Genomic DNA, 27,550 nt, shown 5'->3' with positions numbered 1-27,550 from the left:
TCCGGAGATTGTAATTAGTCAAATCCACTCTCCTCACCTCCATGTTGGGGCCCCCTGAAATCTTTTAAGACGCAAAAAAGAGAGTGGTGTGTGGAAAGGAATGTGAAGCTACCGCATTTATCTTTCCCAAGAAACACTGCAAGGATGCACTGGAAGGAATGGTGAATGGGAGAAAAGTTTGGGGCAGAAGAAGATATCAGATGACAGACGATATTAAGATATATGAATCTTACACGGAGACTAAAGGGAAGGCAGAAAATAGGAAAGATTGGAGAATGCTGGGTTTGCATTGAAAGACCTGTAATTTGGCAGAACACTATGTATGCATGTATATATGTATGTATGATCTCATCAAACAAGTGAGATTCTACAATATTTGATCTAGTAATAGTTTGCTTCAAAGTATGAACAATTTTAAAACTGTTCCCCTTCCACATTGTCAATGTAGCAAATACCAGTGTCATCAACTGGGTCGGAAATTGATTTTATAATAAAATAACAGTTGATATTCCCAGTTTTGTTTCTTCAGTCACTAATTTTTAAATACAGGACAAAATCATGTCCTGAAGACCTCTTTCGGGACAAAGAGAGACACTAATGAAAAAGGGACATTCCTGTATTTTCTGGAATGTCTGGGAATTCTAGCCAAATAACAAACTAAGAACACTTACGAAAAAATATATATAAAAAAAATACTAAAAAGGAAGATTTTTTAAAATGTTAAAGCTAATTTTCAAGCAAACTTGCAAATTGAGGGAAATACTGTATTAGTAACATTTATCTCAGTGTTTTAAGTGAATACTTCAACAGAGATATTAAGATATTAGTGATGTGTAATCTTAAATACCACTGTAATACTATGTGACTGTTTAAATGGAGCATATATTATTTTTGTTCTTTATTTGATTACCGTAGTACTGTACGATTCTGTGTAGTAAATTTGTCATTATATACTTAAATAATGTTTTACACTAACTAATGGAGTGACATTATTGTTTTATTAATTTATTGCTAATTGATAAGAGACTATGTGAAAAATAAATAGGTACTTTAGAAACCAAATGCATGCCCTGTAACTGTATGAGTGTTATGTATGAAATTAGTATTACTTAAGACTTAAAATTTTAGAACACCCTAATTTCGTCTAAATAATTAGCAAATTTAATTAAAAACCTAGTGATTTTAAATATTTTCTCAGTTGTATATATGTCTATGAAACAGCATTTAATTTTACTTTATAAGTGAGTTTTTATTTTAAGACATGAAATAATAGCTCGCACATGAAATAATTGAAGACTGTAATCTCAGGTGAACTACTCTGCATATAAAGATCATTTTAAATTTCAGTTCTAAATATACTAGGCTAAAACTATTATTCTCGCCAGCTCTACAAACATAACTGATCAAAAGCATTAAGTCACGTAACATCACAATGTAACATAGCATGCTATTAGTATGTCATGCAATGAAATACGAAAATGGCCATTACAAGCAAGATAATAACACAGTTTCTGATTCTTTATCTTGCTCTACTATTGCTTTCCCTTTTCACTACTTTGTTCAAAACTCAACCACGAAAATAGAATACAATAATTATATTCACGACTACTGCTCTTGTGCTATGCTTTCTCAAACAAGAACCCCATCATGCGATGTAAGTAGAATTTTTGTTATAATTTAATTCTATTGGTAACAGAGCACCAGCCATTCGATCACCTGCAGCAATGTATTTAGTTAATTGAGATTTATTATATGTATTTTATACGACAGAAGATAGCTCAACAAGCATTAAGATTGCTTGAATTAGAGTGTATCATACTGTAGAACAGTGAATGGCATTGTATCATTTCGAGTAGAAGACAATGACTAAATATGATCAGATCTGGCAAAACAAATATAAGTAACAAACAACTCACTGGCTAATGACATTGCATACCTATCACAAGGCAAGGCAAATTATATGACGATATAAAGGAGTCTTGCTTCATAAAAAAAAATTAACAAAATGAAATGTATGTGTTGCAATATAAAGGGACATAATTTGGTTCGAAAGCTCAAGAGCTGCTCTCAATCAACTAACACATTGCTTTCTGCTGAGCATCTTTATAGTATTCATATTATTTTGAATTAACAAAAAATAATATTTTACAAATGTCAAAAAACCTTCCATGATCCTTTCAATAAAATGAAGTGTCGTGAGTAATATGAGGTAACCAGCATAAATATTCCTGCATTTTGAGGTCATTTCCAGTGGAAATAAATACAACTATGATTAGTGGCCAGACAACTTTCGTGAATTCACTTCTACTTCATAATTTAGACAAGCTGTTCTCAAATGGGTAAATCTTATAAAACTTTAGAACTGCACATGGGAATTGTCGAACTACAGTAATTTATTTATTAAAAACAAATAATAAGTAATTTTTTTCCATGACAATGACTGACATGATACAATACAAGAAATTAATTGTCTGCTAATTCCAAAAAGATGTTGGTCTCAAAGTGTACATATTCAATGAACTTTCAACTAGGTGAAAAATGGAAAAAATATATTTTAAAGAAGAAATACAGAAATGAGAAATAATCTACCATGAAAAATATTCTTCATAAATATTATATTTAAAATGATCTGAACTGTAAGGTTACTGTTTTGACTTAAAAAATAAACGAATTAACTTCTGAATATATGTACTTAACACAATATATCTACTTACGTAATAAAATAAGTTCCATATTCACATTCAGAAATTTCTTATATTTAATTTGAAAACAAACTGTGTTAAAATCTGGGAAGATTTTGTTTTAACCAAAGTGAGGACAAAAATAAGCTCTAACCGCCTAGGGAAATGATAAATAGGTACCTAGAACAATGAAATAACTTATTATTTCACCATATGAATACTTCACATGAACAGGCCTGTGCTAATTTAACTGTTTGTAAATAAAATCAGTGCTTCCTTCTGTGCTGCAAACAGATCTATGGCAAGTTCACAATTCCTGTGAAGTCAGTTTAAACACATCAATAGATGTTTTAAATTCACAGGAAAAAATAATGCAAACAATGCCCTAATGAAACATATGTAGGAGAGAGGATGCCAATGTTATGTCACAACAGAAAGACTATTTGAAGAAATTTTGTCTCTACTTGGATTACAGTGACACTTCCCAGTCCCTTCAACCGATTAAACACTCCAACTGATAATTTCTCAATCTGTACCCTGCAAGACTCGCCTATGCTACTACGCTTTCCAAAAACATTCTGTAGTCTTATCAATAATTCCTAACACATTTCCCAAATATAACGACTGTACAGAACAAGAACTCATTAAATTGCAGAACCCATGATGTTAATAAAAATATTTCCGAAAGGTTTGTAGGGTTGACCTCACCAGAGTCTTTTATTAAGAGAGACAGTTTATATTTAGGTTTTCTTTTACCACATGAGTAATACACAAACAATAACACTGTTTTTTAAGCATACAATACAACTTATCTTCATGTAAGCCTGTAGCAAATACTACTGCACTGTAAACACAGATACACGAAAAAAGAAACATAAATAATGCTTTGAAAGTAGGTGCACATTATTTACGACCTCAGTTTGCAGATGAAGACTGAAGGGACGTAATCCACTTGTTCTAAGAATTTAAATTCACAGACAGTGTATACAGCTATATCATCCCTTAAAAATTTAGTATATAATTATTAATATTACTATTATTACATGACAGTCTTCAATATCATCATCATGAAGGTGTGTATATTATTTATTTGAGCCTTTATTACAGGTATATCTGACTGATATAACAAAATATTTGACACCTGTTAAGAGCAAAGTTTCTTTCATAAAAATAAGAAACCAAAATTTCTCTTTGTGCCACAAAATTCCTCATCTTGCAAGAAAATTTTGAATGATAGCCGACTATAAAGATGTCTCAACTCATTCCAGTGAATATGACAGGTACGAAACCAAAAGCGGCAGAGCACATGGAAAGCCAACATGTAAACACTGCAAAATAGGGGGAATTATTTGAGAAAACAATAATGTTGAAAACGGGTGTAATCGGGTGTAGCAGTCTTCCACAGCATTCTCCTCTCCAACTCCACATCATCTCGCAGCACAGAAAATGCAGATGAACACTTACCATTTTACTTGCCTCTGAAAATTACAAATGGAAGCTTAGAGTTAGTTGTGTAATATAAACCTTATGTACAGCTAAGCCAGTGACGTAAGCCTTCATATGTACACTAGCAGGAGTGACTTATACTTGAAGATTTCTGACACTGTAACTAATACACAAATTGACATTTATCTACCAGTATAACCACCACTTCATCCAATTGTTTAAGTGTACGAAAAGATAATATTATCAACTACCATAGGAGAGGCTGAATGGAAGATAATCATACAATGCAATGTATTGACATTAAGAAATAAAATACAATGTTAAGATATGAGCAAAGTTGTATAGATATAATATGCTCTGAAAGTCTAATGGTAAATACTTATTAATTTGAAGTTAATTCAAGTTTTCCTCCTTCTTTAAAACTGAGATACTCAATTTAAGATATAAAAATCTGCTATTGTCAAATATGACAAACCACTAAGAAACTACAGATGCCACATCTGTGCACTGTCTTAAGATCATTAAATGTTTCTGAACGAAATTTCCAAATGTAAAAAATAATTTTATCACTGTTTGTTGTTATATTTTTAATTTCTAACATTAGCCATCAACACTGCCTCAGTTTAAACAGTATGTATAATAGAATTAATTATTATTATTATATCACAACATAGAGCCCCTTGTTATAAAGGGCAGTCTAATGCAGTAGTTACTATGATCCTGTTGTAATGCTCAGTATTTGTACCTGTTTATAGCATTACTTGTTTGTGTCTGCACGTTGTACATTCCACTGATGAAAAAAATTTCCTCTCACAACATATACATTCCACTTGCAATAAGGAATCACAGACCCATACCCACATTCTTCGCCAAAGGGAGATTGCAGAGAATGACAGCATCTTAATCTGTACTACTACAAAAATTATCATATATGTAATAAACTATATCGTTTCAATCTCAATTTCGGAAAAGCTAACCTCAATTTCGGAAATGATTAATTCATTATTCAGAAAAAATAAACAATTTCGGAAAACCTAACATCAATACTTGCAGCATCTAATAGGATTCGGAAAATGCCTGGGATATTTGGAAAAGTGAAGCCAGAATTTCCTTAGAAGATACAATATCTTTATTGAAAATGGTGATCGCCATTTCAAAAACTTTTAGCTGTAATGTACTGTATTATTATTGATGAGGAAGATAATAATATAATTTATCTAATATAATTAGTATATTTGACTTCCAATCAAAAAGTTTGTATAAACAAGATAAATAATTTTATTTCAACATTGTTATGTTGATGTGTAAATGGTATGCCTACTTTATTCAATACACTATTATTATTTCACTGGTATGTTGTCCATCATGTACTTCCTAACTTTCATAGTCTTGTACTGGCTCAGGATTACTTCCCAGACAACAGACAATTTGTTCCTATTCAACAAATGATAAAATGTTGTATATGAACCACACTATATGCTCCATAAGTTTGAACACAAATTTTAGAGCTTGTCCCATCCCAGTCAGTCTGTCCATCCATCTGTGTGTATGTGCGTGCACGTGAGTGTGTATGCATGCACGTGTGAGTAAGTAAGTGAGTGTGTGTGTGTGTGTGTGTTTTTGTGTATGTGCATATAATTTTATTATATTTCTTATACTACAATTGATTCTTCATATTCTTTCAAAAGAACAAAAATATTGTAGCTACACAGCCATTCAATGAACATTTATTAACAATATTTGTACATGGCAACAAGAACTGTTGCAATCATCATAATGTATATTAATTTAGTGCAACTACATACAATTTAATACAATATTATTCAAAATTAAAAAAAAAATAATTAAAATATAGTAACACTTTCTGATATTGGAGAAAAAAATGGGAGTATATGGGTACAGTACATCAGTTACTCATAGATTTCAAAAAGGCATATAACTCGGTTAAGAGAGAAGTTTTAAATAATATTCTCATTGAATTGGTATCCCCAAGAAACTAGTTTAATTAAAATGTGTCTCAGTGAAACGTACACCAGAGCTCATGCAGGCCACTTTCTAATTAATGCTTTTCCAATTCACTGCAGGCTAAAGCAAGGAAATGCACTATTACCTTTACTTTTTAACTTTTCTCTAAAATATGTCATTAGAAAAGTCCAGGAAAACAGGGTTTGGAAGTGAATGGGTTACAACAGCTATTTGTCTATGCGTATGAAGTGAATATGTTAGGAGAAAATCCACAAACTATTAAGGAAAACACGGGAATTTTACTTGAAGCAAGTAAAGAGATAGGTTTAGAAGTAAATCCCAAAAAGACAAAGTATATGATTATGTCTCATGACCTGAACATCTATCTTACTGTAATCATTACTATTCTTATATGTGTGTTATTCTGTGTTTTTGGCAACCCAGGATGCCTGGGCAGACTATTTCTTGAAATAAATTATATATTTATTTATTTAACCTGGCAGAGATAAGGCCGTCAGGCCTTCTCTGCCCCTTTACCAGGGAAGTAGTATAAAAATTGGAAATTTATCCTTTGAAAAGCTGGAAAAGTTGAAATATCTTGGAACAATAGTAACAAATATAAATGACACTCGGGAGAAAATTAAACACAGAATAAATAATGGAAATGTCTGTTACTATTCGGTTGAGAAGCTTTTGTCATCCAGTCCGCTCTCAAAAAACCTAAAAGTTAAAATGTATAAAACAGTTATATTATCAGTATGATTGTGAAACTTGGACTCTCACTTTGAGAGAGGAACAGAGGTTAAGGGTGTTTGAGAATAAGGTGCTTAGGAAAATATTTGCGGCTAAGAGGGATGAAGTTATAGGAGAATGGAGAAAGTTACAAAACATAGAACTGCACACATTGTATTCTTCACATGACATAATTAGGAATATTAAATCTAAACGTTTGAGATGGGCAGGGCACATAGCACGTATGGGCAAATCCAGAAATGCAAATAGTGTTACTTGGGATGCCAGAGGGAAAAAGATCTTTGGGGAGGCCGAGACGTAGATGGGAGGATAATATAAAAATGGATTTGAGAGAGGTGGGTTATGATGGTAGGGACTGGATTAATCTTGCTCAGGATAGAGAACAATGGTGGGCTGATGTGAGGATGGCAATGAACCTCCAGGTTCCTTAAAAGCCATTGTAAGTAAGTATGTAAAGCTTTCGGAAATTACATTTTGCGAAACAGAAATAAATGTTATATCTTCCGAGTATTGAACATTTTCCGAAATTGAGACTGAGAAGATATAGCCTACATATACATGTATGTAGCATACACACAAGAATATATATTGCCAATACCTAAACACTAGTTTTATTCTTATACTGCAAAATTTGCATCCACATAAGAATGAAAATTGTGTTGCAGACCTCAAACAATGGTCATACAATTTTAGATTTCCAAATAAACGCCTTCTGACAAACCAGACTTTTCAAAATCATAATTGTCTAATCATACTGAAATGAGACATTTATAAATACACACAGCTTACATTATAACAATGTTTTAGTTCACTCAGAATAAATGAAATTTACAAATGTTTCTCATAGTACCATACCTGGTACCAGTATAATCATGGCAACTACCTAAAAGAAAATCCACACAAAATTATCACATCCAGATACAACTGCTACATTATTTATACAACCAATCATACTGTGTTGTACATAAATATATGGTCTACATGATATAATGAAACAGAGATACTATGGTATAACAAGCTGTCAATTCTTTCTATTATTATTATTATTATTATATTTCTTTGAAATTTGATTCAATGCAAAATCCAATCATACCACTCAACACAGTGGCTGCTGTCAGCTGTGATTTGTAGTTCAACAACTTTTAGCGAAATTATAAGTTGCTACGAAATTAAATTTAAATGCACAATCAGAAAATTAATTTCAATCTGCACAATATTCATACTTACCACAGCTTCAGGAAAATGCATGCTCACATTGAAGATTATACAGTCTTCTGGATTATAAACATGCCCAAACTGATCTTGGAGTCGAAATTCCCATTCATCCTTGTTCATTACCTGCAGATTTAATTGAGTTAAAATAATTACCTGTATTTACTTTATTGAGGAAAAATCTGTATAAAAATGCTATCTTTCCAGTTGGTTATTTAACGACCTTTATCAACTAACTAGATTATTTAGCATCAAGGGAACTGTTGATAAAGAGATGGTATTTGGCAAGATGAAGTCGAGGATTTACCAAACATTACCTGATATTGGCGAGAACCTGGAAAAAATCAAACCAGGACTCTAACCGAGACAATATGTCATCACACTGAGAATAACGGTGTCCTTCGTGGTCCTCTAATTCGAATGTAGGCCTATGTAATTTTTATCTATACTTGAAAAACTCAAAGGCAAAGAGGAAGACAATAATACTCATTTCACTGATGAACTAAAAAAAGAGGTATCAGAAAAAAATTCTTAAGATTTCACGTGAAAAACTCCCAACGAGTTTCAAGAGACATGAGGTACACATACAAGCAAATGGTCACTATTTCAAGTAGCTACATCAAAAAAGATATTTGATCATGAAAGTGAATTTCAATTTACCAGCAGTCAGCTCATTGTTCTATGAAATAGTATCTGTGAACAAGCACCAGGCAATGACTTTTGTGAAGAACTTTCTTATTACATATTTAATAAATAAAAAAATACTAATATGGCTTTCATAACATGGAATAGTTTAAAATTAGTTTTACTCTGCTTGAAAGGCAACCAAATTTCTTCGTGCAATACCCCACATTACTACTGTCATGCATAAATTTCTTGAGAAAGATATTAAAATTACAGCAAATTTTGCAAGTCCTTTTCTTTAGTTTATACATGACAATAATATTAACTCCTAAATTACGTTTTTCAAAGACAATGCTTTGTACCTTCTTAGAGACTTCATGAACTTCTAAAATAAAGGTACTTGAAGAAGACACAATATTTCGTTTGCAGACTTTGACATTTTTAACATAAAGCAACTTGTTATCTCTGACAGCAATTACTGGTGACATCATTTTTACTAGTTTCTATATTCGCGCCTCATCCCACCAGTGCCAGAGTTACTTTTGTCATGTAAGACTTCAAAAGTCTAATACATGATGGTAAGTAGAAGAAAAATTCAAAAGCAGTAAACATTCCAAAAACACAAAGAATTAATATAGTACTTACAGATATCTCTGTAATTGGCCACCTGTCTAGTGGCTCAGCTACATCCTGCGTATCCATGCTCTCCTCAAAAACATCTGATGATGGTGTGAATTCTGGAAATGTCTTTTTTCTTGACAAGAGCATTGGTGTCAGTTTTACATAAACCTATGAAACAAAAATGTTATAATTATAAAAGCTTCAACTTAGAATTTAATACAAATGATTATACATACGCACATACATATATTACACAATTACATATTTAGGCGTGCAGTTCCAAAACCCTCTAAATCAATTCGAGAAAATTTTTTAGAAAAAAAACTTTTACTGCTTTTGTTATTATTCTGAGATGAACTAGATATTTAAAGGATATTGGAAAATAACTATTTTTCAGATGAGCTTTTTCACTATATGTAGAGCTCTTTGGAACATTCATTCATTCATTCATTCATGTATTTTATTCCATAGATCTTACATGAGCAATGAAGCTTAAAGATGTGGAACAAGTCAACATTTTACAATATTACAATTACAATTTTTACAAATTTTTATAGTTTTACAATTTAGTAATTTTCTACAATTTTTACAATTTTGTGCAATTTCTTACATTTTTTTCTTTTTTACATTTTGGCGAGATGTAGTGAGATGAGATGAGGTCCGAGGATTCGCCAAAATATTACCCGGCATTTGCCTTTTGGTGGGGGAAACCTCGGAAAAACCCAACCAGGTAATCAAATCAAAGGGGGGTAATCAAATCAAAGGGGTTGATGCCAAGGACTCGCCATAGACCATCCGGCTTCAGTCCCACGGCTGGGGAAAACCTCGGAAGAAACCAAAGGGGGATCCAACCCAAGCCCGAACGCAGCTCCGGATCAGCAGCCCAGCGAGTCTGCCGACTGAGCTACATCGATGGCTCTACTAAAAGTATACAATACATAACCAATCAGATTATTAAATTTACAAACGCAAACGATCATTCATAAGTTGAGCTATATGTATAATACAAAACAAGTTAATTAAATTTAAGGCATAAACAATTCAACCAGTTGTGATATACAGAAATTGATAGTACATATCATGCAAACTACTTCAAATTAAAAACACAAACAATTTATCAGTAGAGCTATATAGATTACTATTCAATTTAAAGCATATGCAATTCATCGGCCAAAACTATACTGATTACTGATGTATGAGTAAATAAGAGATAAAAAAACCATTTTGGTGAAAAAGTGGATTTAGGTTGGAATTTTGGAACTGTACACCTCATACTAAATTACGTGGTTGTATTTTAACTTTCAGTATTTTAATAAGTAACCACAAATTATTTAGATATCGTAATTACATGTCTGATGATGCCGTAAGGCAAAAGTGTTCATGTGTATATTAGCTTTAATAAGAAGAAATAGTATAATTAATGCAAAGCATTTATTTGTTTCAATATTAAAGTTTTATTTTGATAAGCCATATAGACGGAAACACCTGTGTATTAAAATTAAGACAGACAAAACAGTTTATGAGATATTTTTTTTAAAGAACAAATTAGATGATCCCAACAATAACAGTCAACTGTAATCAAATTAAGAAAAGTAATTGTACAACATACTTAGGAATTATGCCTGAACAACAAGATATCACTTAACTAATATAAAGAAAAGCAGGTAACAAAAACAAAAAAAAAAAAAAGAAATCAAACATTCTAAAAAGACTAGCAGGATGCAAATGGAGAAGCTACAAGTAAGACCTAAAAGAACAAACTTATCTTATGTTAAACCAACACTTAAAAAATTGAGGTAAAAATTACTGTATATACGCGAATACGTCACGCATATCTTTTCCAGAATTTAGCGAAGAAAAACTTGGGTGCATACATTATTTGAAATAACGTTGGTACCACTTTGCTTCAAACACTGGATCCCATTATACCATAGCATTGTCCGGTGCCTTGTGCCTCAGTCTGTGTGGCATAGAGTTGAACAACATGATTCTTTTTTCAATGATTCAATCATACATTACGAATTGATTCTAACAATTCATTCACAATTCTTCCCTGTCTATGATATCAACTATTCTTTTGAATTGTCAATGAATGACTCACAGAATTCTTCCCTTTGCAAACCACGGGTAGAACACAAACATTCTACATCTCTCACATAGATGGATAAGAAGTGAAACATTGAATAATCTCTTTCTGATTGGCTGGAACCATTCATCATGACCACCATTAGTCTACAAAATTATCCACAGTAATATTTCCTAATTTGGGCTATTGTAGGTAGAGTCCTGGATGCTTCTACAACAGCATGTGAAGATCATGACGCATTTCTTAAAACAAATTTATATTTTATCTAGTTTTGGAGTACATTATATAGGATTAATTTCTTGTAAATAAAATACAAATTACAGCCAATTTTTCCTCTCCTAAAATTAGGGTGCACAGATTATTTGATAGCGTGGAGTATTCACATATACGGTATATCAAGAAGAACACAGCAGTTATAGAAATAAGCGAAAACAACATATTGAGAATAATAATGGGGACAATAAAATCTTCCCCTGTCATAGCACTATATACAGCTACAAACACTATTTCAACGAAAGATGAGCACCACTTACAGAACGAAAAGTTGGGCACTAATTAACAAAATCATAAGTGGTTCCAAGAAAATAATGGTGATTGTAAACTGAAAAAAATACAAGCATTTCAAAATCAAAGCATAAAAGTTGACAAAACATCGAAATAGAGGAAAAATTAAGAGACTTCCCTCTTACAAAAACAATAAATTACACACAGACATAAAAACAAACGCCAAATTAACAGTATAAGTGGTGTCAAAATCAAAGCATCTACCAGACTTAGTATTAGAGTCCAAGTTTTTATGTACTAAAAGTTAATATTGTTACTCAGTATAGTTAATGAACATATAAGCCATAGTTCTCCTCCCATTCCTTTTAGAAATCATTCGTATTTCTCTTTGGTAATGTTAACAGTCTTTAATCCTAACCACTCATGGCTTATAAGATGCAGTGTCTAGTCCATGCGACTAAGTTCTCTGTTATTATATTTCGGAGTCTTGTGAACCGGACTCAAAAACCTACCTAACCGACATCGCATCCATCAACTATACTAAATACACTACTATATGTTTACATGCCATAAATCTATGACACAAGACCCACAACTTTACCATCCTCCCGAAGGAAGGTATGTGAAAGATTTTATCATCCATGCTACTGACCAGGTTTCAAGCCACAAACTTTGGATCCAATAGCTCTCATGATAACTGCTGTGCCACCGAGGATAACAGTTTCAATATATACACAAAGCACAGCAAAACCTTTCAAAGCAAAATTGCAAGGGACAAACATTCTTTCCGAAATGGACAAGTTTCCACATAATAAAAAATGACTCAAATCTTAAATTTTATTAAGAACCTGTATAACAAAATTGTCACTAACTACATAGGCATCATTGTTTGTGAGTGAACCTCGGTGATGCTGGTGAATATAGGCAATGCATTTCTGTTATTAATTATTGTACATGGATGATTTTGGATCTTGAATGGGTAAGCTACTCCCACACTACCTCACTGGTTTCAATTCTTTGTTCCTAGTAATTTCGCCTTCCTTTCTATTTGACCATCTCCTTGCAGCCACTCTTCATTATTTTATCCTTTTGTTTAAGCATGTTGTAAATTTTCGTTTTGCCATACTTGAACCATGTAGTTATTTCCCGTACTGAGAGGTTATCTTTTTCCTTTGCTTTAATGACTTTTTTTTTTCCATTCAGTGACAGTGTCACATAGAATTTCGTCATTATGTTCACTGTTACCAAAGCGAAATAATGACTGACTTGTTTTGTTAAAAATTTTGGACCAGTAATAACTTTTTTTTCCACGAATTGGAAGCTTTAATGCCCTCTCTCGCTCTTTCTCGTGCTCCTTCGCCTTTTACTGTTAGCATATTGAATCTCGGCATAGTCAATGATTCGTAGTTAACTATTAATTTGCAGTTTATTTCTAGTATAGTGTATCTACCTGTTTCTTAATCCTCTTTTGCAATTTTCTGAGAAAACCCATGGCAAATAACTCCCCTTCTTTTGAAATGATAATACTCTACCTTGTTCAAGTTTGAGCGGTATGAAGTTCGAATAATAACTGACTGGCATTAATAACCAGACTGAGTGATGAAAGATATGGAGTACAAAACAGATCATATTTTTCTACATTACACATTCCCTCCCCCTCTCATGGCAGGTACTTGACTGTTTATCATTCACCTTTATGTAACCAATTTTGTAGGCCAATTTACTGATAAATCATTGCCCAGGGCACACAGTAGGAGGCTGGTCTACAATACACCCACTATATAATGAGATGGAGATTTGTTGGAATGTCACAGAGGAACTGGAGCTCCTGGAGAAAGCCCCTGTTGTTTTTAATAAATTCCTGAAACACTGCCCTCTGTTTCCGCCTTGGGTAGATTCTGCATTATATAGTATAAATAACACTGCAGCGAGCAGGACGACCCCAGGCAGCGCCCCAACTTCGGCGTCAAGTGCAAGATCTTCGAACTGGACGCTTGCCAAGGCATCGGAAAGGTGTGTCTGGTGTACCTTCACAAGAGCGAGTGCGAATCCGATCTAAAACGAGAGGACCCCAAGATCTGGCTGCTGGACAGAAGTTTCGAGTGGCACTACCTGGCTGCAGACTTCACGCAGTACTTCCGCATGATGCTGGTACACCAGGGTCTCCCCCAGTGGCAGTTCAAATTCACGCCCATGGACCATTATTATGAAATTAGTTTACAATGTTATACTTATCGCATGAGCTAATATATGAAGAAACAGTAAAATAAAATGAAATATGATTGGAAAATAGCACGAAAAACTGTTTCATAATATTAACTTTGTGGCACAAATTATGTCGTGATAACAAAAGACATAACATTTTAGTTGGCATGGTAATATTTTATGGCACTTCTACAATAATGTGGCATATTACATATGATTTTCACTATGATAAAGACTATTTATAATGCTGGTGTACAAAAAAAATTACATACTATCTAACATCATTTTCTATTAAATTGTACTTCATATTACATAAGTTCATTCAAAAGTCACTGCAAATTTTAAAACATTATAAATTATAATAAAGGTAGAAAAAATCATCACTATATTGGACAAAAAAAAAAAAATATTGATAAAATACAAATTTAAAAAGATAGAAATATAAATAGCAATATATTAATTAAATTCATTTCTTGAAAAACCAGAAACCATTAAAGTCGAATAACATATTACTACCAAATAAATATTATTAATAATTATAAAGCAATAACTAAAATAATTATTTAAATCCATCAAAATCGTAAAATAAAAATATATAATATAAAATTCAATAAACCCTGATAGCCTACACAAACTACAACAAAAATCTACTTTTATAAATTAAAAAATATATCCCATACAGTAAAAATAAACCATAATGTAAACATTTCAATCCATAACATATATAAAAACAGTAAATTAATTTTAACACAAGTAACAAAATGAAAAAAAAATGATTGATATAATTTCAGATCATATCGAATTCTTCGGTGTAAGTGAAATTCTTATCTACAAAGATTTAATCATTATTAATGAATTATCATTATTTACCTTCCGGTACAACCACAATAACACTATAATTCCTATTCTATCAGAGACTAAAAAAGTGTTCATGTTGACAAGTTTCTGCCTTATTCACATTTTGCCTTGAACAAGTTTTACTGCATATGAAAAAGAAATAAATTTACAGTTTTATTTTTACAGACTTAAGAAATATTAGTGTCCTTTATGGCATATGTATCTATTGTTTAAAATAGAACCAGTCTGCGGAGACCTGTCCTTACGCTGGCACATGTCCGCTTGCCATCCAACAAAGGAATTTCGTTAGGTAGGGGTTGGAGTGTGACTAGTTTGCATATTAACTCTCTGTATTTGTTTAAAGTACTTTACAAACAGTGAACTACTCCACTGTCCCTTCTGACCACCTCTCTATAAGCTTCAGTTACAGTGATCATCTGTGATACTCACCTCTCTACCTTGAAATTTTTGTTTCCACAATTGAATTGCATCTTCAACTAGCTTGAACTGTACAACTGTTTCTGATGTCAGCCATCCTCGGTCTATCATCTTGCCACTGTCATACAGACCAAAAATATCCGGCTCCACATCTTGATGATTATTTGAACACACTGGAGCAAAATGTTCAGAAGTTTATATCCATTCTCATAAAAGAATAAAACATACAGTACAACACAGCAAATACAGTACATACCTTCCTTACGTATAAGACGAGGATTTAAGTTTGTTTCCCATCTTCGAACTACAACTTGCCTTGAAGGGTATTTCTCCTCATCAGGTTCGAATAATATACCCACAAAATAACGAAACTGGACGTCACAATCACTGGGAATACTGATCACTGCTGACCACACAGTCTCCCTAACATAAGAAATGTTCTGAATTACTCGTATGTTCTAGGAGTTCCCTTAATCAAGGGGCAGGACCTATAAATGCACTTTTTTTATTTTTATTTTTTTGTATCTGTAAATGATTTAAATGGGTAGAAATAATGAGAGATCTGGGAAATTAAGATTAAAATGTCAGTTTCAATTTTTGGACAAACCAGAGCTCGTAAAATAAGTAAACAATTAAATAAATAAATAAAAAATGAAAAAAATAAATAAAATATTATGTTATAAAATGAGTTATATTCATCACCCTTTGACATAATTGCACGTTCTAGGACTCGAAAGTTTATGAACCACATAAATTTATGTGAGGAAATATTGAAAACTCTCATTGAACATTTTTTAAATTACCAAATATCAGTGTAATATCAAACTTTTTTTTTTAAAAAAAAAAAAAGGGAATTCAAAACTTTGTATTTCACACAAAAATGAAGATATAAAAATTTCCTCACTTGAAATTATTAAGTTACGTTACACATATCATGCATATGAAGATTTAAAAATGTAGAAAATGTTATTCTGCAGAAATGAGAAAAGAAGTTTCCACAGTTAAATGTCAGGAGAGCATACATAACCACTTAAAAATTACAACAGATCAGCTGTTTGGCATCACACCATGGTGCGGTTTTTCTATAATTATATTTACATACATAAGTCGATTTTTTTTATTTAAAAAAATTTGTCATATATGGTCAAATTATGTTTTTTATATAGGTCCTGCCCCTTAATCTTAAGCGACATGAACAACACATTGTCTTCAACTTAATGTAGACGTAATACATATGCCATTCAAAAATTAGTGGCAACACTGCTAGTATTCAACTCCCCTAGAGACGACTAATGTAAGATGGCAGTATGAGGTAGAGTGGTGCCTGATGTGTGTTATCTGAAGTTATACTGTAACTGTTATAAGGTAATAATCTCATTTAAGGGTACTACATACATATTGGCTGCAATAGTAAGACTGTCATCTGCAATGCCGTAATGCCAAAAAATATATGCAAAAGTAGGACCCTCTCAAAATTATGTTTATTGTTTACAGTATGATTATGAAGGTATATTAATCACTCATTCTGTTCCAATTGAAATGCTTGAGATGCTGCATATTAGTCATTTTCAACAAGTAATGCACAGCAAGTACTAAGTCTCTTGAATACCCACCCCAATGTGCTTCACAATGATGCTCACGTGGCTGCCCAAATGGTTAATTATTTAACAGGTGAAACTAGGAAATTCTAGGTTATCTTTGTATTCTCCGGATCTGAGTCCCTGCAACTACGACCTTTTCCAAAAGATGAAATAACCACTGAGAGGGGTACACTTTAGAAATGACAGACCATTACAACAGATGTAGAGCTTTCAATTAGAATCTTAGATCAAAGTGACGCAGTGGATGACATCTGTTGCATCTCAGAGGTGGCAGTTGGTCCGTGATACTGGAGGTTACTTTTAACAACTGTTACAATGACTGCAGAATCACATTCGAATCCCTGGGATGGCAAGGTTGTTCTTTGTGGTGGACAAAGCCAAAGGCTGCAGCATTATTTTCTATATTTTAACTTAGTAATCAGCTCAGTTTTTATGTTGTGTGTCTGTTAATATTTTCTTTAAATATATTGAGTTCAATACGTGTGAAAAACATAATTTTAATCACGGTATTTGAGCCTACAGCAAGGTTCCCGAAATGTGTGTTTTTTTTTTTTTTTGGGGGAAATTCTCCAGTTTCCCTCCACTCCACATCACTCTCCTTTTCATTATCATTTCAATAACATTCACCCAATGATGTAGTATTGTGACTTCAGCACAGAAGACATCAGTTCCACGAGGTATAGTAAACCTACTTTTAGGGGGGGAGGGTGGAAGGGCACTCTTGCAGGACTCATTGGAACCTTAAGACATGCAGGCATAATAGACAAATGGCACCACACAGCTGAGTCACAATACTCACAAAATTGCGACTGTTCAGATTTCAAAAATCATTCAAACTACAGGAGCGGTTAGGCAAAATAAGTCCAATAGAGATTACAATACTGGCCTTCAGTTCTCTATAGCAAAGCGAAAAAATAAAATGAAACTAAAATACAAGCTTTATTTTAAAATATTCTACATATTCTATATTGGTCAAAAAGAATTCCAAAACCTTTTCAGGATTACTACTAAAGAAGACAAAGGAAAAGGGGAAGATCCTTTGACAACTGGATATATGGAATTGATACACCAATTGGGAAGAGAGACTTCGAAGAAAATTTATGGGCAGATAGACAAGAATGGACGAGAAGAATAAAAGCACGTAATTTCTAATTATAGACTCAGAAAAATGTGTAACAACATTGCCTTTCTTTATTTTTTTGAACACTTCTCTTGGACGTCAATGGAGTTAAAACTAATATTCCCAAATTTTAACAGCTTACGTTAGAAATCGAAAGATTCGAATGACAAAAACAGAGAGAAGATTCGAGTTTTCGAATCACGAATCTTTTTCAAGATTCGCAGGATTTGATATGTCTCATCACTAAGTGTTCTTTCTTGTCAAGTCAGAAAATTTTCAAAATTATGTATTCATTCATTTAGTGTTCTCCCCAAGAGCAGGTCTTTCACAGCAAATCCAGATTTCGCCAGTCTTTCCTATTTCTTGCCTTTCTCTTTGTTTCCTCATATGAACCATATATCTTAATGTCGTCTATCATCTGAATCTTCTTCCACTCCGAACTCTTCTCCCTTTCACTATCCCTTCCAGTGCATCCTTCAGTAGGCAGTTTCTTCTCAGCCAATGACCCAACCAATTCCTTTTCCTCTTCCTGATCAGTTTCAGCATCATCCTCTCTTCACTCACTCTTTCCAAAAAGCTTCTTTTCTTATTCTGTCTGTCCACTTCAAACGTTCCATTCTTCTCCATATCCACATTTCAAATGCTTCTATTTGCTTCTCTTCACTTCGTCGTAATGTCCATGTTTCTGCCCCATACAATGCTACACTCCATACAAAGCACTTCACTAGTCTCTTCCTTAGTTATTTTTTCAGAGGTCCGCAGAAGATGCTCCTTTTTCTATTAAAAGCTTCCTTGGCCATTGCTATTCTCCTTTTGACTTCCTGGCAGCAGCTCATGTTATTGCTTATAGAACACCCCAAGTATTTGAAAAAAATGTTATGTTTTATTTAACGACGCTCGCAACTGCAGAGGTTATATCAGCGTCGCTGGATGTTCTGGAATTTTGTCCCGCAGGAGTTCTTTTACATGCCAGTAAATCTACTGACATGAGCCTGTCGCATTTAAACACACTTAAATGCCATCGACCTGGCCCGGGATCGAACCCGCAACCTTGGACATAGAAGGCCAGCGCTATACCAACTCGCCAACCAGGTCGACCCCAAGTATTTGAAACTGTCCACTTGCTCTACTGCCTCATTTAGAATTCGCAAGTGTATCTTCTGTATTTTTCTTCATCTTCGTCTTATTTGCATTTATCTTCATCCCATACTGCTCACAGCTGTTATTTAGCTCCACTAGCATATCTTTTAGTATCATTTCCTCTTCTTCTAACAACGCCATATCATCAGCAAATCTTATGCACTTTATTCATCTTCCTCCTACTATCACTTCTCCCATGTTCTGAAAACAGTTCTTTATTAAATACTCCATGTAGATGTTGAACAGGGTAGGTGATAAAGGACATCCTTTATGTACTCCTCTCCCAATTTCACTTTGCTTCTGACATTTCTTCTCCTATCCTGACTTTCACTTGCTGTTTCATATAAAGATTACTAAATAGTCTTCTCTCTTTCCAATCCACGCCAATTTTCTTTAGAATCCACATCAGTTTATTCCAATCCACTCTGTCAAAAGCCTTTTTTAGGTCCACAAATACTACATACACTTCTTTATTCTTCTCTAGGTATCTTTTAATAGTTGTCTATAGTAGTCCAATTGCATCTCTCGCACCTTTTCACTTCCTGAAGCCAAACTGCTCTTTTTCCAACTGTTCTTCCGTCTTAGAATATAAACATCGATTCAGTATTCACTAGAGAATCTTCGCCAAGTGCAATATTAAGACTTATAATCCTGAACTCCTTACATTTCTTGGCATTATTTTTCTTCGGTATTAGAATCAACACTGTCTCCGTAAAATCTTCAGGTCATTTGCCTTTCTCATATATTTCGTTGCATAATGATAGAATTTACTTCTTGTCTTCACTCAAGCATTCCACTAATTCAATGGGGATTCCATCAAACTGTTTCTTTCCCATTTTTCATTTCCTTAAGCACTAGTTCAACTTTTTCCCTTAAAATTGAAAATCCTTTTTCATTTTTTGATACGGCTTCTTCGTTTTCTATAGCTAAGTCATCTGGACGATTTCTTGTCTCATATAACTCTTCTATATATTTCGTCCATCTGTTTAGTTTCCCTTGTTTGTTATTTCATTTCCAATGTCATTCTCTATCAACCACATGGATTTCCTGTTCTTATTTGTGGAATCCAAACATTTTACTTCGCGGTACATTAAATCATATCTTCCTTTTCTCTCTAGATTCTCTATTTCTTCACATATCTTTCATCCAGTCTTCTTTTGCTTTATCAGTTCCTCTTCTTAGTTCGTTGTTTAGTTTCCTGTAGTTTCATCTACCTTCTTCTGTGTTGATGTTTTTCCATTTTTTCCTCTCCTCCATCTTCTCCAACATTTTCCCTGTGACCCAAGGTTTCTTAATTCTCACACTTTCTGTGCATCCTATTGTTTCTTCTGCTGTTGTCTTTATACAACTTTTTTAACGAGTCCAGTACTCATTACTATTCTCAGATGTGGATTCTAATGTAGTGGCTTCCTCTTGAAAATTTGTTTCAAATTTTTTTCTGTCCTCTAAACCACAAAAGAAGTAAATTAAAATCATCAGTACCAGTTGCAGAAGACACAGCCCTGCAGTATATATTGACTACACCCCAACTCTGGCTACTAGCAACAGGCATCTATAATGAACACCGATCAAAATACCCCTCATTTCTCGTGAAAAACAACAACTGAATAGACTACAGTGGACTTTATGTTGTCAGCAAACAGCTGGATACATTAAGAAGATTGATTCTTCTGTCCTCTTTGTTCTCCAGTTTTTTAATGTTCTATTTCTTCATCACCTGTCTCCCACTTATCTTCTTCAGACGAATATCTACTGCCTATCAGCAGGACATGATCTAAGTTAATATCCACTCCTGGTAGAGTCTTTGCATTTTTTAAGCAATTTCGGAATCTTTCCTATACCAGTATATAGTCCATCTGATACCTCCTTTTGTCCCTTGGGCATGTCCATGTGTATCTTCTTCGTTTATGTTGTTTAAATAATGTATTTCCAACAATCATTGCATTTCTTTTACAGAAATTCACCAAATATTCTCCTCTATTATTTCTTTTTCCCAATCCATATTTTCCAACTGTTCTTCCATCTTGCCCTTCTCCTACAACTGCGTTTCAGTCACCCATTAGGATTACACATGCTCCCTTCTTCTCCTTCTCTACTATCTCTTCTGTCTTGTCATAGCTTTCTTCCACTTCGTCTGCTAATCCACTATGTCGCATATAAACTTGCACTAGCACAAAATCCATTTTTTCCTTTGGTAGTCTCACCATTATCATCCAGTCATCTACATAACGCCTATAGGCCTATCACTTTATTTTTCATACGTGGTCCCAGTAATACACCAACACCATGACTTCTTTTGCACTCACCATTTAAATAAAACCTAAATTCATCATTCACCAACTCACCACTACTTTCCCACCTCACTTCCGATATTCCCATCACATCCACTTTGTTTCTTCTCACTTCTTCCTTCAAGTTTCCCAACTTACATGCTTGCAGAAGAGTCCTTACATTCCATGTTCCAATGCTCAACTTTCTTTGCTTCATAATGTGTCCTTCCCCAGCATCCTCCGCCTGGACATCCAAATGGGGAGATAGATTACGTCCGGAATCTTTTACTGTGGAAAGACCCATCATGCCATGTTTGCAGTTTTTCTTGGGAAAGATAAATGTTGTAGCTTCCCGTTGCTTTTCGCTCTCTCTTTTGCATCCTAAAAAGATCCTGGGGGGGGGGGGGCAGTGTGAAAGTGAGGAGAGTGGATTTGACTAATTAGGCCTAGACCTACTAAGTATAATACTACATTCAGATCTTTTATATAATTCCTCCCAGAAACTTCATATACATAACAGAATCTCTCATTTGTAATCGGTCCCACAATCTCGGATATCCATAAAATGAGTTATTAAACAGAGATTTTTTTAGTGAATGTGAGACTCGATCATTAGTTGATGGTCAGTGTCTCTTGATGTTCATTAAGATTTGTAGCTAATTAGGTCAGTATATTTTGCTTAATGTTAAGCATTGATGCATTAAAAAAAAATACAAAGAAAGTTTCCTGGACATCCAGTGTCACATAAAAGCACTATTCAAGAATGTTTTAATAAGGTGCAACAAGCTAGTTCGTTACTTACGTCAATATCAAAGGCTGCTTACAAAAAGTTTCACCTTTTATTTTTACAGGACAATTTGGTCACATCTAGAATAATACAGTTTTGCCTCCTCCTTTAGTATCTATTCTATAGAGATTTGAAATCTTGTGAGGAATATTATTTGTGGCTATCATGGGTATGACACCATAATTACAAAAGCATTAATAATTCATAATTTATTATAAACATAATGATTAAACTCTACTATGTCACACCCAGATCTATGAAATGACTCCCATAGAAAAAAATATACAGACTCTAATGAGGTGTATCATTACTTGATAAATTTAAGATCCAAGAGGAAGTGCACTTTGCTGCAAAAGTTTTGGGAGCAGCTATGTCAAAATTTAACATTAATCCAATCTTACCCATCATTACTTGATGCATTTTCACAGGTGAGCTGCAAAGCACCGGAACTGTTCCAGCTCCCTAGTTCTCGGCAGCTGCCCACCACAAATACTGTTTCACGTAGAAGCGTGTTCACAGTCACACGAAACTTCCAATCCTTTCTCTCTCCCTTCATTCTATGGACGATGTGCCTTGCCTGTGGAAAACTCGACTGTCACAGTGTCTGTTTCAAGAGCTCTCTTTCACTGCCTTCCACGTGTAATGATTTCCAGCATTACACAATATTTATTTTAAATTTTATCATGTGAAAAAATATAGCAGGTATACTGAATGTCTGGAAAAAAAACATGCACTATAACAGTTACTGCTCAGAAATGAAAAATATTCTCATTTATTAACAAGTTTGAATATCAATGTAATCAACAAAAATAACAATACCTACTTAAACTATATTGGGTATTAGTTTATTGGACACGCTTCCGTACAGGGGCAGCACCAAATTGGGATTATGGTACTTTGTACTGATTTAATAGTTACTTAATATTGATAAGCGTATTTTTTTTTACGAGGATCAAGTGCTTTTGACACGGTATATTATAATATTGAACGTGGTTATGTTATGGTACAGAGAGGTTACGAGACGGTTGTAATGGGATGCCATTTTCGTGTTGCGAATATAATGTAGCTATCAGATTATTTTTTATCTTAGCAGGTGATATTACTTTACGTACCTTTTAAGCTTTTGTTGTTTTATTGACGGCTTGTGTAATGACGTTGGTTCTTGTTGTATGTTCTTTACGTAGAGCTGTATACACGGATTGACTGTTATCTGGAATGGCGTTCGTAGAGCTGTGTACACGAATTGACTGTTGTTAGGAATGGTGTACACAGATCGAATGTGATGACGTCAGTTGACGTCATGGGGAGTTTGAAGTGTGTAAGAACGCTAAATTATTTAAGTCTGGTTTCCACATAGCCTATCGTTGATTAGTTAGATTTTAGACTAAAGAAATTTGACATAGATTAGTGATAAGTTACATGTTAGTTTAGGGTTAGACGTGAGTTTAGGTGTGTGTATTTGAAAGGTGTTAGTTTAGGGTTTTTGGGAAGGTTAGACGTGAGTTTTGGTGTGTGTATTTGAAAAATGTTAGTTTAGGGTTTTTTTGGAAAGGTTAGACGTCAGTTTAGGGTTTTTTTTGGAAAGGTTAGACGTCAGTTTTGGTGTGTGTATTTGAAAAATGTTAGTTTAGGTTTTTTTTGGAAATCTTAGACGTCAGTTGAGGGTTTTTTTTGGAAAGGTTAGACGTCAATTTAGGTGTATGTATTTGAAAAATGTTAGTTTAGGGTTTCTCGGAAAGGTTAGACGTCACTTTAGGTGTGTGTATTTGAAAAATGTTACTTTAGTGTTTTTGGAAAGGTTAGAAGTCAGTTCAGGGTTTTTTTTTTGGAAAGGTTAGACGTCAGTTTAGGTGTGTGTATTTGAAAAATGTTAGTTTAGGTTAGGTTAGGTTAGGTTAGACGTTAGTTTAGGGTTTTTTGGAAAGGTTAGACGTCAGTTTAGGTGTGTGTATTTGAAAAATGTTAGTTTAGGTTAGGTTAGGTTAGATTAGGTTAGGTTAGATGTTAGTTTAGGATTTTTTGGAAAGGTTAGACGTCAGTTTAGGTGTGTGTATTTGAAAAATGTTAGTTTAGGTTAGGTTAGGTTAGATTAGATTAGGTTAGGTTAGGTTTGAAAAAGGTTAGTTTAGGGTTTTTTGGAAAGGTTAGACGTCAGTTTGTGTCATGTTGATCGATGGTCGGTGTGTTTGTGAGTTATGTCATTTGAAGTCGGCATTTGAAGAGTGGTAGTGACAGTGTTTTCGAGATATATCGATGGTAGGTTAGTCGAATACCTTGTTATTAAGCGACTGGTGGAGAGGAATGTCTTTCTTTGTAAGATGTGACGTAGTGGGTGACGTAGTATATGACGTAAATTTTGAGATTTGTGATTGGGTTGAGGTTTTGTGTAAGTTTCAAGCGTATTTTTCGCAAGTGTTATTGTAGCCTAATGGTTAAGGCTCTGGAGAATAGAAATGATCGTCGGTGGTTCGAGTCTCGTCACTGGCAAGGTAAGTAAAAATGTGTGTTAATGATAAGGTATGTAATGTAGGCATAAAATTAGGTAGTAGAAATAAAGTAGTTGTGTGCAGAGAAAGGGGAAAAAGGATGGAAGAATGAGAGTGTAGAAGAGTGTGCGAGGGAGGTAAAGGGAGTGGAAAGAGAGGATATGAGATAAATACTTCTTTTTTTTTTTTTTGTTTCTGCCTTGAGCGTTTTTTGAGGTGCTGTGATATTTTTTTTTTTTTCTCGGAAAGGGTGCGTTTCTCTTCAAAATCGTTCAGGATATTTCATTGCTATATTAGGCCTATGTAGTTTCTTTCTTTTTTTTTTTTTGGCGCCATTTTGGCACTGCCCCTGTACGGAAGCGCGCCCGTTTGAAGTAACCAGACCACATTTCTTCTTTGTAACATGTAGGCCTATGTAACACTCTCAGTGATTCATCTCCAAGCAATATTTCTTCTTTATTAAACTCCATTATATAATTATGACAATATTTGGACGAATATATTTTTAATTAGAAGTTACAAGACTACAAAAATTTAACTGTCGGATTTTTCTATTGTTTATTGTAAAAGATTTCGCAATTTTTTTCTTAAGTTGCTACCTATTGTAATACAAAGATTAACAGAAACAGACCAATTCATTAGTATTTGATAAGAAAACTGTTTCACTATGCACTGAATGACTGATTTCTGTCTAGCACAAATCAAATGTATGAGCCTTGAACCATTATAAATTAAATGATAAGATGTTCTTTGTAGCCTCCACTTCATTTTGAGGTATTTAAAGGGAGACTCAGCTTGGGGTGGGTGAAGTGGGATACCTGCTGTCACGAAAAAACAACTCTCGTCCTCACTTCTGTACTGCATTCATAAAAGTTTATTCTTCTACATTTTGTGTTTTTACGAGTGGTGCCAGAATACTGAACTGGTACCCTATACTGTCTTATTACATTGATTTTTATTCATATTAAAACAAACACTAGCATAAAATATGCTTAGTTAATTAATACAAAAATATTACTCTTTTAACAAAGGTCATAATATAGCTACACAAGGCAGTGTAAAAATTGTAATTATTTTTGGGCAACCTCTTGAATCCAGTTCATAAATATAGTTAAGTACAGTGAAATTCAAAATAATATTTGTGCAGTAATTCTCTTACTAAATGACTGAACTGAACAGAATTTTAAATTAATTGAAATATTCAGAACCTCAAAAGCAAATTCATAACAAAAACAAAATACCGGTACCTATAAACAATAAGAACAACTTTATTTTGTCTACAAAAATTATAAGTCTGTATTTTACAACAAAAGTCATTTCTAGCAAAATTTAAAATCCATCTATAATTTTTTGAAACTGAACCAAAGAAATGGATTGTAGGCCTCCTACTCAAACTGTTCGAGATAATTTTGTGCATCATACTTCTTTCATTCAGTCATTTACATTCTGTGTTACTGCAAATTGCACAAATTTTACAGAAAGTGTTCATAGCAAATTAAAGATACAAGGAAAGAACAAGCATTGTCCACTTTAGGAAACTATTACGGAGAGCAATTTAAAGTCTGTCTTTTGTCTTTAGCATATTCTTTTCTTGTATGCCAAATCTAAAAGCTGTCATAACACTTAAGACTGTTCACTTTATCACAGTGTTTCATTCATAGGACTATTTACATTTTTTTGTATTTGTTGTTCACTTTGACACATATAATTATGTAAAACTTTCTAAAATTAAACGTTAAAAGTGAAGAAAAATGGGAGAAACGAGAGCTGAGCGATTCTGCCGATTTTAGAAAGTTTTACAGATTAATTACATGTAATCCTACTTCACACAATATGCCTAACTCATTTTTGGAAAAAAAAAATATGGACAAAGCTTATTCTTTCCCTGTACCCACTCTTCAAATGTACTTTTTACTCTAAAAACATACATTCAGTTAGCAAGGAGCAATAAAGTTTAATGCAGGATATAAATCAATTTCAGGATACATGATGCCCTCTTTTTTTTTTTAAGTAAGTTAGGTTATTTTACGACGCTTTATCAACATTTTAGGTTACTATTTAGCGTCTGAATGAGATGGTGATAATGCCGGTGAAATGAGTCCGGAGTCCAGCACTGAAAGTTACCCAGTATTTGCTCATATTGGGTTGAAGGAAAACCCCGGAAAAAAACCTCAACCAGGTAACTTGCCCCAACTGGGAAAAAAACCCGGGCCACCTGGTTCCGTGGCCAGACGCGCTAACCATTACTCCACAGGTGTGGACTAATGCCCTCTTATCGCTTCAGTTTCAGACAGTGGTGATATTTGGCCGGTTCAGACGAACCAGTTGTTAAATTATTTCTAAGTAGTATTTGCAATTACCATGGACATAGGCTATACCGTATATGTTTAATAGAGGTAGACATGAGAGAACTGGTTGTTAAACTTTTTGAATATCACCACCGGTTTCAGACATCATGCATCATCAACACCACAAATAAATAAGTTATTAAGTTATTCTTAACAATCGAAATAAATTGATTTAGAAGGTCTTGTAAATTTATGAAGACCATGGTGCACTAACAGTTTTTTTTTTTTTAGAAACCTTGGATTAATGATATGTGTGTTCCAAACTAAACGAATCAGGCGACTTTTCATTTTAGAATGTAAATTATTCTGTAACATTTTCTAAATGCGACTGAACTGAATAGTTTCATGTGCTGACGTACACACTTTATAAAATTAAATATTTTACAATAAAATCAGTACCAGGTAATTCGGAATTATAAACTATAG

General features: G+C 33.7%; 1 protein-coding gene across 11 annotated transcripts in view; it reads right to left on the bottom strand.

Annotated features, from left to right (window-relative positions):
- LOC138710526 (glycerophosphocholine phosphodiesterase GPCPD1-like) overlaps positions 1–27,550 on the bottom strand; it is a 279,131-nt gene that overhangs the window by 151,408 nt on the left and 100,173 nt on the right. For 9 of the 11 annotated variants that reach the window (XR_011335253.1, XM_069841478.1, XM_069841485.1 and 6 more), the window contains exons 2-6: positions 22,692–23,005; positions 15,629–15,795; positions 15,385–15,545; positions 9,327–9,470; positions 8,073–8,183 (exon numbers count right to left, since the gene is read on the bottom strand). Coding sequence is in view for 10 of the 11 variants with exons in the window: in XM_069841478.1 (XP_069697579.1) it covers positions 8,073–8,183; positions 9,327–9,470; positions 15,385–15,545; positions 15,629–15,795; positions 22,692–22,846 (738 nt within the window). In the remaining variant the exon portion in view is untranslated. The remainder of the gene's footprint in view (positions 1–8,072; positions 8,184–9,326; positions 9,471–15,384; positions 15,546–15,628; positions 15,796–22,691; positions 23,006–27,550) is intronic. The other 2 variants (XM_069841484.1, XM_069841483.1) reach the window with 1 other exon arrangement.

The sequence above is a fragment of the Periplaneta americana genome, chromosome 12 (genome assembly GCF_040183065.1).
Source record: "Periplaneta americana isolate PAMFEO1 chromosome 12, P.americana_PAMFEO1_priV1, whole genome shotgun sequence".
NCBI lineage: Eukaryota > Metazoa > Arthropoda > Insecta > Blattodea > Blattidae > Periplaneta > Periplaneta americana.
The sequence above is the reverse complement of the archived record's forward strand: the minus strand, read 5'-3'. Positions and strand labels throughout refer to the sequence as shown.